At 44.1% G+C, this 14,120-nt stretch overlaps 2 protein-coding genes across 4 annotated transcripts in view; one reads left to right on the top strand and one right to left on the bottom strand.

The window, feature by feature from the left end:
* TTC3 (tetratricopeptide repeat domain 3) overlaps nt 1–1,449 on the top strand; it is a 131,340-nt gene extending 129,891 nt beyond the window's left edge. For all 3 annotated transcript variants that reach the window (XM_073360955.2, XM_078854584.1, XM_078854583.1), the window contains one exon: nt 1,321–1,449. In XM_073360955.2, coding sequence (XP_073217056.2) covers nt 1,321–1,428 — 108 coding nt within the window. In that variant the 3' untranslated portion in view covers nt 1,429–1,449. The remainder of the gene's footprint in view (nt 1–1,320) is intronic.
* The window catches only part of VPS26C (VPS26 endosomal protein sorting factor C), a 59,996-nt gene that overhangs the window by 16,212 nt on the left and 29,664 nt on the right, over nt 1–14,120 (bottom strand). Inside the window, exons 9-10 of the mRNA XM_078854585.1 lie at nt 11,254–12,213; nt 10,516–10,679 (exon numbers count right to left, since the gene is read on the bottom strand). The gene's annotated coding sequence lies outside the window, so the exon portion shown is untranslated. The remainder of the gene's footprint in view (nt 1–10,515; nt 10,680–11,253; nt 12,214–14,120) is intronic.

Raw genomic sequence — 14,120 nt, 5'->3', positions numbered from 1 at the left:
ATGGCATTTTGGGATGTATAAGTAGGGGCATAGCAAGCAGATCGAGGGATGTGATCGTTCCCCTCTATTCGACATTGGTGAGGCCTCATCTGGAGTACTGTGTCCAGTTTTGGGCCCCACACTACAAGAAGGATGTGGATAAATTGGAAAGAGTCCAGCGAAGGGCAACAAAAATGATTAGGGGTCTGGAACACATGACTTATGAGGAGAGGCTGAGGGAACTGGGATTGTTTAGTCTGCAGAAGAGAAGAATGAGAGGGGATTTGATAGCTGCTTTCAACTACCTGAGAGGTGGTTCCAGAGAGGATGGTTCTAGACTATTCTCAGTGGTGGAAGAGGACAGGACAAAGAGTAATGGTCTCAAGTTGCAGTGGGGGAGGTTTAGGTTGGATATTAGGAAAAACTTCTTCACTAGGAGGGTGGTGAAACACTGGAATGCGTTATCTAGGGAGGTGGTAGAATCTCCTTCCTTAGATGTTTTTAAGGTCAGGCTTCACAAAGTCCTGGCTGGGATGATTTAGTTGGGGATTGGTCCTGCTTTGAGCAGGGGGTTGGACTAGATGACCTCCTGAGGTCCCTTCCAATCCTGATATTCTATGATTCTATGAAAAAAGACAGAGGGAGGAGGGTCCAGCACCCTGCCCTGCTGTGGCTGGAAGAGACCCCCACCTGCAGCTGCTGGGTAGCTGCCGGGGGAGCTTCTGGAGAATTCCCCATGCTGTGGGGGCCCCTGCCACTCCAGGGAAGGTAGGGTAGCCTGCAGCTCCCAGCCATTGTGGGCTGAAGTCACGGATTCCTCCGCGACCTGCATGACCAAATCCTAGCCTTACCCATTAGCAATCAAACTCCAGAACTGTAATAGGAACACAGGCTTCATTGCCAGTATTTTGTTAAAAGGGTAGACACCCATGAAAATAGCGACATCTATAGTAAGTTCTTACAGTAAGGAAGAATCAAAATTGTATACTAAAGTACATTCATTACTATTATGTAGGACTTTAATAAAGTTGATGATTGAAAAGCTGTCCTTGAGCACTTTTATTTTTGTTTCCAAACCTTAAAAATAAGTGTAATAAAAGTAATTGTATAATTGGTGTACACCAGAAATGGGTTTTAAAAAAAAACTCAGTCTGTGTAGCATCATAGAACCAGAGGCTGGATTTTTTCCAACACCAAATCTTAACTTATGGTTGAATGCTTTGGAAAACTACCTGTTTTTAAATAATGTAATTTTGTTAGTATTTATCACTAAATTGAAAACTCTTAGTATAGCTGAAATTAACTAAAGGTTTCTGACATTTCTCTTGCCATCTTTTACAGTGTATTGGAACCTGGTTTAAAACACAAAATACATGCCCAACATGTCGCGTTCATGCTCTATTGCCTGAAGATTTCCCTAAGCTTCCTGGACGAAACCGACATGCTTAAATCTTCCCTTACTATTAATAATCAGATCAGCAAGAAGATGCAATTCATATTAGTAGCTGAAAATAAATAATCTTGGTAACAAATGTATATGTGTAATGTGCTGCCTAGAAACATAGGTGCAATCTTGGCTCTGTTGAAGTCAATGAAGCCAGAACTTCACTGAGTGTTCTACGTCATGAGAAATAAATATTATCATTTTTATTCCAATTAAAATTTAGAAGAAAAAAAATCAAACCAGTTAATTTTTAATACTGAAAATGCTGGCTTTTTTCTTAATTACTGGCCAAATGGATGTGTGTATTAACATACCATAGGCTATCTTGAAGAGGATTTTATGTAGCTTTCTTTTATGTAATTATCCGCTTTGTATGTTTAAACTGAATAAAATGTATATCCCACGTGTATCAGGGTAAAACATGGGGTATTTTTTTATTTTAAAGGCATACCTAAGCCATGTAGGCCACCAAATATACCTTCCTCCAGGGAAGGCCTACGTGCTTCATCCCTGGAAGATGGAGTGATCTCTCGAGAATTCAAGCAAAAGGTTATATAATTATATAAACAGCTAATAAGGAACATTGTTTTTGGGACCTAAACAGGTTGACTGTCCTTTTTTTGAAATTTCTCTACCTTTAAAAGGTCACAGTCAGATACCATTTGACTCCAAATTTAGCATTTATAAAAGTTTGTCATCCTTTTATTTAAAAAAAAAAAAAAAAATCAGCTGTTTACATGAAGAAATCAAATTCCAAGTAGCTCAGTTAATTAACATTCTCCTGCAAAGTTGGAACACAAACATTACAGTGTTGCTTCAGTGTAAAAAATAAATACTAACTTCTTCTCAGCTTGGTCAGTCAAAATAAAACAGCTTAAATAATGAAAAGTAGGGTCTTTCAAAACTTCAGTTTTAATTAGCTGTGCTGTTTAAGATTTTTTATTATTTTTAAAATGAGATTCAAATCTATTAATTTCCAATGTATACACAAAGCAGTGATTGTAGTTAAAGGCTTCAAATCACAACTTGTTCAGAACCCAAATGATAACTGTTGAGATTTTTTTTTCTGCAGATAAGGTTTCCACACAAAGTTATGGTTTATACAAAACCAGAATTAAAGTATTTTAGATTAGACTAGATTTTATATTTTGAATAACCACTATTATGTGTTAACTTTTTCTGATTGTAGACCTCCAAGTGAATGATTTATTCACTTTTATCATGTTTATTTTTTCTCTAACTCACTGTGTGGTTTAAATTTCTGCTGCTACATGCAGTTTCTGATTTTTGTTGAAAGTGATATAAGAACTTACATTTTCCTCTAACTGTAAATGTTATTTTTTTGAAGATGAATCAAGTATCATCATTAGTATTTAAATTTAAATTGTGCCTGGACTGTGCTTGGACACTGGCTTATCTCTTGTTCTCTGATATGTATGGGGTAAATGCTTCTGGAAAATTAGATTTGTTAAATTATTTTTTATTGAACCAGTCTAAAATGTTTATCTGAACTAAGTTTAGTGTTGGTCTTTTTTGAATTGTCCCCTCAATCACGAAGTGCTTGCAATTGAGGCACCTTTAAAAAAAAAAAAAAATCTGCTCAGAGTTGTTAATTGCTGAGTAACTTGTCATAGCAACCTGACAACCAAAACTAGGCTACATACCACTAAACATTTCAGACTCTGAAAATGTCAAGAGTATTAAAGTTGACTGGTTACATGAAATAAAATATCTAATAATCCTTTCCCACACGCAGCCTATTTATACTTATTTTGAAGTTTTTTTGTTAAATCTACCTTGTAATCAATTTAGTATGTTTAATGTTAATTTGAGGCTTGTGATCAAGTAAAATTATTTCTACATCTAAAGTGTGTGGTTTCTTTGTATAAGTCCATGTGTTTTACATATGTAACTATGAACTAAGTTATTACTTCCACTGATTAGGAACTCACATCTTACCTAAACATAAAGATTTTCTTTCTTAGGCGTAACCTCTCTCCCAATCCACGACTTTGCCACAAAATGAGTTTGATACCCCTGTTGTACACAAACTTTCATAGGTGATACTGATGTGGGGATATGGAGGTAAGCTAAGGTCCTGAGAAATCAGAATATTGTTGAGGAAGTATCACAGCTAGGGTTCTATCTCAGCTTTTTTTCCTTTGGCTGAGATCTAGTATTACTCTGGATGTCCTGATGTGCCCATACCCCGACCCCCAAACAACATGAAAGCATAAAGGGTGGAGCACAGCCAACCACCTCAGCACTGAGACAGAACTTGGGCTCTATCCATCTTCTTCCCCACACTTACACCTCATTAGAGTAGTTACTTAGTTGTAGTTGGCTTGTTTTTATATTGCCAGTGGGCAAAACGACACAAAATAATTTGTTGTTAATTTTATTATATTACGTACAGTTTTCCATACAGGGGCCTTACACTTCGTGGCAGAACTTAAATCTCTGATGTTTAAATCTTGTCCCTAATGTGGCATTTCTATGTCTCTGAATAACTGGCACTCTAGATGCCTTTTAAATTTTGGAGAAGAATATATCCTGGATCATTGTTCTATCTGACACCACTTCTTTGAAGTGGACTCAGAAGGCAAGGGATGCCCACTTAAAGCTTTCTATTGGAGTGCCCAACGAAGCTCGCCTCAGACTCTTAAAAGAGAGGGGTGGCCACGGTATAAACCCTCAAGCAGTCCATTACTGTTAGCACCCCTGTAAAATGTGCTTCTGCCCTAAGCTCCTGGGCTGCCTCCTTGATCAGAAATTTCAGTTGTCAGTTCCTGAGATTTGAAGGGCACTACAGGCCTCCTTGATGCAATCGACCTTGTACTGGGGGAGGACTTCCAAAGACAAGCCTAAGCATAGGTCACCTTCTTCAGTGCTTGTTAAACCAAGAAACAAGTCACCATTTCTTGGACGCATCTCAGGCTTCACAGTCAAAAAGTAGTAAAGAATCCAGACTGGGTCCCTCCAACACCACAACACGCATGATGGACTGTGTGACTCCAGTATCATCCAGCTCTGCAGACCACAGTCCCTTTGGTACACACTCCTACGCACCAGCACTCAGTGTAGATACTCTCTCTGTACCTGTGTCCTCAGCATCAAGTGTTCCAGCACTGACATTCTGAAGTCCAGCATCTCCCACAATTACAATATATTATGGGTTATTGCCCTCCTGGGTGCAGTTTCCAGAGGCAGCTCACAGCTGTGGCACAACCTGTTCAAGTCACGCCCCCTTATGCAGCTTATTGCCCGATCTTCTGCCTCTGTGGCAGCAGTCAAGTGACTGTTCAATTTGCTCCCAGCTTTACCCATTTTTTCCGGCTGTAGCATGCACCGTTTCTTCTCCTGGACTGGTTGTACAGTGGGGTGATCTCAGCCCCCACTTCAGGCCTGGCAGAACTGACGTGCAAACATCGAGCTAAATCCAAGCAGTGGTCTATTTGTGAGGAAGCTTTTACAGGCTTCTTGGAAGGCAAATTATGCCCTCCTGTTCTCAGCCAACCGACCCTTGCATTTCTAGGAGTGGGGCTGTGTTGGACAGGCTTGTTGGGTTCCCACCCTGTCCCCAAGAAGCTGCAACTCCAACCCAGAAAAGCATGATCCAGTGTTGCTGAGCAGACAAGGGAGAGACTCCAAGGACAAGGAGGACTTTAGCCAGCCAGCTTGGACAGAACACCAGAAGGAAAAAACCCCTGAAGGGCTTGGGCTACAACCCCCCCACACACACACCCTAAAATTCCCTGGAGGGAGAGAAGCAGGGCTTGTACTCAGCTCCCATTTGTCCCAGCTCAAACTGGGGAAACTCTAGCAATGAACCCCATTCCCTGGGCAGGGGGAGAGGGACCCTGAGAGAGAGATCCAGAGGGCTCAAGGTACCATACAGAGCAAGCTGCAAAAGCCTGTGCCCTGACCATAGCAGGGCAGCAACACCAGCAAACGACCAAAACAGCAAAAAAATCCAAAAAGAGCTAAAAGGAAAAGCAACGGCATTTAAAACAAAACAAAGTTTTGTGCTCTGCCTCAAACACTACCTCCTCCACTGAGAGAGGTGAGCCCTCAGATTCAGGCTCTGAGCAGGACATAAAAAAATGCAACAAGGTGGTTGTTTCACCCCCATGTGCAAACAGGTTGTATCCACACTCCGGATCCAACCTGGGTGAGGCACACACTGCACTGACAAGCTTAAAGGCAAATACCTGCCTTCCAAATCTGAGACAGACAGCAATCCCATTGTACCCATCCAAGAGGACATAATCAGGGAGGAATTGGAAATATCTGACCAGAGTAAGTGCATAAATAGGCACACACATATCTAAGTTGTAAGCAACAAAAGAATGCCATTACAGATATACCAGGGTTTCTCAAACTTTGTTGCCCCCGACCCCCTTCTGACTACAAAAATTACTACACGATCCCAGGAGGGGGGAACTGAGCTCGCCCAAGCCCTGCTGTCCCGAGTGGGGAGGGCCAAAACCCCGGGGCTTCAGTCCCAGACAGGGTGCCTATAACCTGAGCCACGCTGCCCAGGGCTGAAGCCTTTGGGCTTTAGCTTCAGCTTCGGGCCTGAGCAGTGGGGCTTGGGCTTTGGCCCCAGACCCCAGCAAGTCTAACGCCAGCCCTGGTTACAGATACTAAGGACTTCATCCCATCCTGTCTTCATCCACTCCCCCATCTTGAATGACCTCCATTAAATGTGAGCTGTTAATGAAATCTCACATCTCCAGGACATAGGAGAAATAGGAAGGGTTCCTTCAGAAGCAAGATTCTTAGGATAATACTCCACTTTCTTCATTGTCTAGATGTTGTTTGAGCCATCCAGCATTTCAAGTGGCTCAACAAATGGATGAAGATGACAAGATGGTGGATGGAGTCTCTAGTTTCAGATATCCCTGTCTCCAGGGGACTTCCTTGCTTCTGTGATTCTAGCAGATGCACACTCCTATATGGCCATGTAACCACAGACTACTGAGATTCACATACATCACGGCTTGCCACCAGAACCAAATGCTGCCCTCTGGCCATTTGCTGGCCCCCAGGGTCTTTACCAAGATGGTGCTGATGAAGCCAAATTCAGGATTCAGAGCACTCACTATATCCCGCTCCTAGATGACATTTTGATCAGAGCTTTGACCCAAGCAGCGGCACATTGTGCTACAATCCGGATGCTGGATCTGCTTCACGCACATCAATTAGTGATAAATACCAAGAAGAGCTTCTGGACTTCCTCCATAAAGAGAGTTCATCTGGGAGCACTGCTGTAGCGAAAGGCAGGGCCAGCTCTAGGCACCAGCAAAACAAGCAGGTGCTTGGTGCGGCTCATTTCTAGGGGTGGCATCCCGGCGCCGGCCCTGCTGCCCCTAGAAATGTGCCCCCGCCACCCCAGCTCGCCTCCGCCTGCTCTCCTGAACGCACTGCCTCTCCCTCGCCTGAGAGGGAAAGGGGAGAAGCAGAGCGGCAGCATGTTCAGGGGAGCAGATGGAACGGAGGTGAGCGAGGGCGGGGGGTTGCGGTGAGGGGGAGCTGCAGGAAACAATGGGGGGGGAATGCAGCACGCCTGGGGGAGGAGGCGGGGCTGGAGATTTGGGGAAGGGGTTGGAAAGGAGTGGAGCTGGGGGTGGGGGGAGGGCACAAAAAAAGCGGGGGCAGCCAAAAAATTTTTTTGCTTGGGGCGGCAAAAATCTTAGAGCCCGCCCTGGATTGGACAGATTCCACAAGATGCAGAACCTGATATCCATGTTGGTAAAGTGTGCAAGGCCAATCCTAATTATCTACAGCTACTGCGCCTCTTGGTTTTGTGTACAGAAATCACCTCATGAGCCATGGTCCTATATCAGAGGACAGGCCTGGAGGCACCTGAAAGTATGGAATCATTTGCCTGCAAGATCAGGTACTGGTTCCAAACCAGATGCTGACTCTCTAAGATGATGGAAAATTCCACAAAATGTTCGCAAGGGTCTTCACACATGCCTTCCAGACCCCCACATACTCACAAAGAATGCCAGCCTCACAGGATGGGGAGCTCACCTGGGCCCAGGATAGCACAAGGAGCTTAGCAAGTCAAGGAAAAGAACCAGAGTATTAAAGCTGTTGGAGCTCAGAGCTATCAAGCTAGTCCTACAGAGGTTCCAGAACTATTCTTCATATTCATCTCGCCAGCAGGTTTTGACACCACAGTCAAGAGTCTGGAAGAACCTTTGGAGGATTTGTACCATCCCTCTTTCTTTTGGTGTAACCTTCCTTTTTCCGCAGGAAGCCTGGACTGGAATCACCACACACCAGTGAGTCCTAGAAATTATCAGTACAGGATACTGACTGCAGTTCCAGACCCTTACTATTGCTACCTTCCTTCCCCATCCCTCTTCAGGAAATCTAAGGAGGTACTGTTGAAGCAAGAGCTAAACTGTATCCCACATCTTAAAGGAGTGGAGGTGGTGTCCTCAGTTAAGGTACAAATGATTTTACTCCCATTATTTTCTCATCCTAAATTGGAAAGGCGGATGGTGTCCCATTCTAGATTGCACCATGGGAGTTCAAGTGCTTGACAGATGTGGAAGCTCACTTAAGGAGACAGGGTATCAAGGTCTACCCCTACTTTGACTGATTAATATGGGGAAGATCAGTCCAACAGGAGACCAACTCTGTTTAAAGAAAAGGAGTACTTGTGGCACCTTAGAGACTAACAAGTCTCTAAGGTGCCACAAGTACTCCTTTTCTTTTTGTGAATACAGCCTAACACGGCTGCTACTCTGAAACCTGTCAACTCTGTTGTAAGTAATTCTACAGCTTCTTACCGCACTGAGCTTCAACACAGATAGAATGAGCATAGATTTTTCTCTGACTGCAAGTATGGAGTTCATAGAGCTGTGGTAGGTTCAAAGATGATGAGAACTTATCTTCTGCAAGAAAAGTTCCAAACTATAGTAGACCTCATCAACCAACTTCAAACTCACACAGACATCAGTTAGAGCGTGCCTCAGACTTCTCAGACAACATGACCGCATGCACATACATGATGCAATTTGTCAGACTTCACCTACTCTCCCTGCAAAGGTGGTTGAAATCAGTTTATTTCTCCAGCAAATGTCACATGGACATCCAGCTCATGGTCCCACAAGAAGTCCTCTCCTCATTTAACTGGTGAAAAGACCCTCTTCAGGTATGCATGGGAGTGCTATTCTCTGCACCAAGACTCTGGTGACAGATGCCTCCAGGCAGGGATGGCTCATTTGGATCTCCTACAGATAGAGGGCCTGTGGTTACCTCAGGAAGTTCATCTGCACATAAATATCCTGGAACTCAGAGCCATCCACTCTGGGTCTAAAGCATTTCTGTCTTTACTTCGGGAACCACAGTCCAGGTCCTGACAGGCAACAGCTCAGCTATGCATTGTGTTAGACAGGGAAGCCATTTGGCTCTGGACTTGGTGTATTCATCATCACAGCATGCCATTGGCCCTCTATCTTTCAGGTGTTTGGAACTCACTAGCACAGGGGTTCCCAAACTGGGGGTCACGAGGTTATTACATGGGGGGTCACGAGCTGTCAGCCTCCACACCAAACCCTGCTTTGCATCCAGCATTTATAATGGTGTTAAATATATTTAAAACGTTTTTTTTAATTTATAAGGGGGGGTCACCAGTTCAAACGTTTGAAAACCACTGCACTAGCAGATCCTCAGCAGACAATTCTCAGACACCCACAAGTGCTGTCTCAACAACTCAGTTCTGCAGAAGGTCTTGGTCTTTTACAAGTAGTGATTCCCAACAATAGACATGTTTGCCAGAGATCAGAACAAGAAATGCCACTGATTTTGTTCCCGAAGGAGTGCAAGCCTACGTTCCCTGGAAGATGCCTTTCTTATCCCATGGACACTGGGTCCAATGTATGCCTTCCCTCCATCTCCATGATGCAGTGTGTTCTGAGGAAACTGAGGCAAGACAGAACTGATGATCAGGGTAGGCCCAGGATGGGCCAGGAAGTTTTGGTACTCTGATCTGGTGAGCCTGTCAACGCAGTCCTCTTTCCAGTTACCTGCCATACCCAACTGTCTTGCAGAACTAGAGTCAGATCCTGTCCCCAGCATCATATCATTACACCTAACAGCCTGGGTGCTGGCTGTTTAACTGTCACCACAAGAAGCTGTTCAACTGAAATTCAGACCATTCTGGTCCTAAGCAGAACAGCCTCAACTAGATTGCCGTAAAGCTAAGTGACTTAGCCAGATTAGATCCTTCTGTGATTAGTGTGTACTCCACTACAGTGCAACAACCTGTATGGTCAAGTCTTAGTACTATCCTGGCTTCTGAAATCTGTAGGCTGGCTACGTGGAGCTCAGTACACACTTTTACCCAACATCATTCCTTAGTTGAGGCTTCTGGATCGGATGCCAATTTTAGTAGTGCTGTTCAACAATCCTTGTTTAAATAGGCCTCCTAGCAACCAACTCTAAGCAAGGTGGTAACTGTTGGAAGGTCACCATAAGTGGGATCTCTGTGGACAGACAGTCAAAGGAGTAAATGGCTCCTTGTATTGCAGTAACTTAGGTTCTTCGAGATGTCTTGTCCATGTGAATTCCATGACCTGCCCTTGTTCCTTGCTACTACAGAATTCTACAAAATTGGGATTCAGTATTGGAGAAGGAACTGAAGGGTGGTAGCACCAGTGGGGGGAACAAGGACATCCAGGCCACAGATGCAGCCCCCCTGGACACTGCTGGCCAAATGAATCCAGTCCTGCACTCATGAGGATCATGTGCACTAGGAATGAAATCCATGTGGACAGCACATATTAAAGAATTACAGTTACTGTAAAGTAACACGACTGTTCTTTCCTAAATTTTGTAAAACTTTGTGGCCTGTTGGCTGAGGCATTTGCTCTGGGTGGTATTTTCCTATTCCTTCCTGATAATGTTCTCAAAAGGTGACTGTAGGAGGAGGACAGTCTCCAGTTTACATTTGGATGCCAGGTATTTCCTCATTGGCTTTCTGCTGCTTTATCCTTTCCAGGTTGCATTTCAACCATGGCCACTATTTTACTACACACTGTCAAATTTGACAATGAGAATGAGAAGTTTCTTACCAGATAATTTTCTTTCTGCTAGCAGCTTCTGTACTCATTCATAAAAATGGACAATGCATCTGACCCGTGGAATTTGGAAATAGTCTTGTGTTGTTGCTTTCAAGTTCCAGAAATGAGTCACTGTCTTTCAACTCAAGCTACTGTCCACAGGAGCTCTTCCAAAGCTGTAGAAACACCCCAGGAACAGATGAGCATTGACAATAACTTGAAGTTACATTAAACCTAAAAGCAATTATGTATTTGTCTCCCTTTAAAAAAAATTGGGGTTATGTCTGTACAATATATGAATTGTGATTGATATCATGAAATTGTATTATGAAAATCTTGCTGTATAATGAATGCCTGTATGTATGTGGATCCGCCATTGCTGACTGGTGTTGTACACACCAGCCCGGGGCAATGGGAATACTTAAGAATAACGATGGTACTTAACCCTCACAAAGCTTATGCTAAAAAGCAGTGCAAGCCTTGGAAATCCAGTCTAGTTTTAATCCTCTGAAATCAGGGGTGAGGTAGGAGCAATGGAAAATTACTAAAAGGAGTACAAACTATGCCTATGGTCAAATATCCTAATTGTGGGAATAGCCCAAAAGAGGGGGAGCCTGAAATTATGCCTGTCTGTTCCCCCCAGGCTGGCTAGCAGCCCTCTGAGCACTTTAGGAAAGAAGTAGGGTCACTCAGGGCTTAACTCAGTAGATCTGGATCAATTTTGAACACAGGAAAGGATTTCTCACTTACCCCCTTGTAATTCCAAAATGGTGCAGCTGCATGAGGAATGGGGAGTCCTCTTCCTGACACGCTGTGTGTGTGCTACTGTGGAGACAGCCTCTGTGTGTGTATCTAGAGGGACTCCTTCCTTCAGGCTCTGAGCTCCTTTCCCTGGCAGGATGAGGGGCTGTGGGCTGAAAGAAAGAAAAGCACAACTCCCATTACAGGGCTGCTTGAAACTTACCCAGAGATGCTGCAACATGGAGGGGAAGGGCAGTGAACCTGATACAGACCACGGGGAGAGCTTCAGTTTAGGAGAAAAGCCCCAGCACACCCTCCCCTCCAGGGAGAAAAGGTGAAGGAGAAGGTTTAACCTGTGATTTTTACACCACTTGCTCATTAACAATATGAATTGCCTTAATGAAGGGGATGTTTTTGTCTTTTTGGGTCCTGGAGCCTCTGGAGTTTGCAAGACTTTAGCCCTGTGAGGGGTTCTCCTTTCTGCAGGAATCCTCATGTTCTTGGTCCAGCCTACCACAGCTGAGTTGTGGCTTTGGGCGGGGTCTGAGGCGCTGCCAGAGTGAAGATTGGCAGCTTGGGGCAGCAGGACATAGCTCACTCGCTGAGGCTACTGGGAAGCTGCCTGTGCCACTTCTTGCATATGGCTCAATGCTTGGAGGCCTTCACTGCCACTGTGCTAAGGGGTGAGAGTGGCTCCGGAAGCTGAACTGAAGTCGCTGCTGCATGAAAACAAATCAAAGTTAAATTATATAAAACAAAGCAATCAGAAGAAACTGAACTGCCAACATGTTCCCTTGTTGGAAGAATTATTGCTGGTGAGCTGAGCTGGAGGCTCCAGCAGCAACAGCGGGCTGCCCCCCAATTCCACAGGTGAGAGGTGTTACCTGTTAGTGAGGAATGAGGAGCGAAGCTGTGCAGCAGAATCCTCCCCGCCCTCGTGGTTGCATTCTGAAAGCTGCTCCTCTTCAGCTGAGGAACAGGAATTAAAATTAAGAGAGAGCGCTGCCTTTGGTGCCTCTTGGAGTTCATTCTCCTTTTGTCTCAAAGCTCTGTCCTAGCAGAGTGAGGGTTGGTGGGCTGTGGGCAGCTAAGGCATAGTTCAGTCTCTCAGTGTCTGAAAAAGAGTTGCTTCACAAATAGAGAACTGCTTGGGTTTCCCTTGCTGCTCTTTGGACTGCTCTGCCATGAAGGAGCCAGTGCAGCTAAGGAAGTAAAAAACAGATGTGTTCCCCAGGTGCTGACAGGCTGGAGAGAGAGCCCGCTCCTGTCCAAAAATAAATAAAGGGTGAAAAAAACAAAGGTAGGAGATTGCTGGATCACCAGACTTGTTCCTATGCTGTAGGCAGAAAGGAGGGATGTAGTGGTGGGTTGGAATATCCCAGAAACAGTACTGAATTGACTCCAACATCCACACAGACAAGGTAGAGTCATTCAGTTGTGAATGGGGGAGCAGTTAAGACCCAGAATATGATTGCAGCAATTACATTCCTTAAGATATTCATACAAATAGAGATGCAGAATGTACCCAGTTCTAACATAGTAGTGGGCACCACAGGCATACTCAGAGACAATGAGATGAATATTAAGGAAGCCTGGTCAGGATTCTGCACTATGAATGCTGTCTCTATCGTCACGAGCGGCAGTCTTTCTAAAGATCCACATCACTTGGAGCGGGCCATGTTTTCTGAGGGAACCCTCCAACTTCCTCTCCCTTCTCTCAGCTCCAGTACAAGGGCACACACAAGCACTTCCTGAAGTTGTAACTCCTAACTCTCGAGGTGGCTAGCCCAACATGGGGTGTGGAACCTCAGCAACGCCGGCCTATGCTCCCTCTTCGCCAAGGAGGAGGAGCAGCACCACTCTGCTCTTGATCATCGGGGTGGGGGCGGGGGCATTTATCCCGCCCTCTTTCAGGGCATGACACTATTTTGCCGACCCCACTATGTCTAACTGAAGAAAAATTGCAAACTGTGCAGTAGCTGCCCCCTAACATTTTGTCCAATCTCTCCATACTGCCTCCTGGTGACTGAATGAAGTGGCCGCAATTTGGCTGTGGCCACCATGTCTTCCACAGGAACAGCAATATCATCACATGCTAGCAAGACAAAAGTCACAAAATACTCAAGTAGTTATTGCATCTGCTTTAACTATAATCTGTTTCATTGCTTACAAAGTTTCTTCTAGTTCCACAGAGACATGTTGCCCCTGAGGAGGCAGCCTATGCATATTTCCTTTGCTGGAGCATTGCGCCCTCATTTGTAATCAGTATTTGAAATTCCACTCAGGTAACTGTCATGCTGGAAATAATTGCCTGTCTGTGCCAACTGAACTTGGTACAGTGAGGCAAAAATCTCCCCACAGTGCATCACTCCCAGTAAATCTAACACTTGGTGATGAGTTGGTGCAAATACTTCCCTAAGGTCATACCTCACATCCTTAAAACAGTTAATGGATTCTTCTCCTTCTGAGAGATGTCACTAGAGAAGCATTGCAGACTCAGTGGCAAATCTATATATATATTCTTTTATATAGAAGAAAGTTTTCTGCTTCACTGTACCAACAAAACACCATACAGTCACAGGCAACACTTTTGTAATTATTTTTAAAAAAAGAAAGTCACAATTTTCAACATTTACCCAGTGATGCTCCTAGGTATAGTTGTCAGTAGTGTGGATAAACATACATGATTAAAAATATTTTTTTTTTAAAAAATGACATTTTCTGGATTTAAATGAAATCTAGGTTTACTTTCAAAAAATACCAAAATTATTTAAAAGTAAAATTTGAAATTGACAACCTACATTAATGCCTACATTTACTAGAAACTATTACAGTCATTTAAATTATTTTAAAACAATAATATTAAGCAGTATATC

The sequence above is a fragment of the Lepidochelys kempii genome, chromosome 1 (genome assembly GCF_965140285.1).
Source record: "Lepidochelys kempii isolate rLepKem1 chromosome 1, rLepKem1.hap1, whole genome shotgun sequence".
In the NCBI taxonomy this organism is placed as follows: domain Eukaryota; kingdom Metazoa; phylum Chordata; order Testudines; family Cheloniidae; genus Lepidochelys; species Lepidochelys kempii.
The sequence above is the reverse complement of the archived record's forward strand: the minus strand, read 5'-3'. Positions and strand labels throughout refer to the sequence as shown.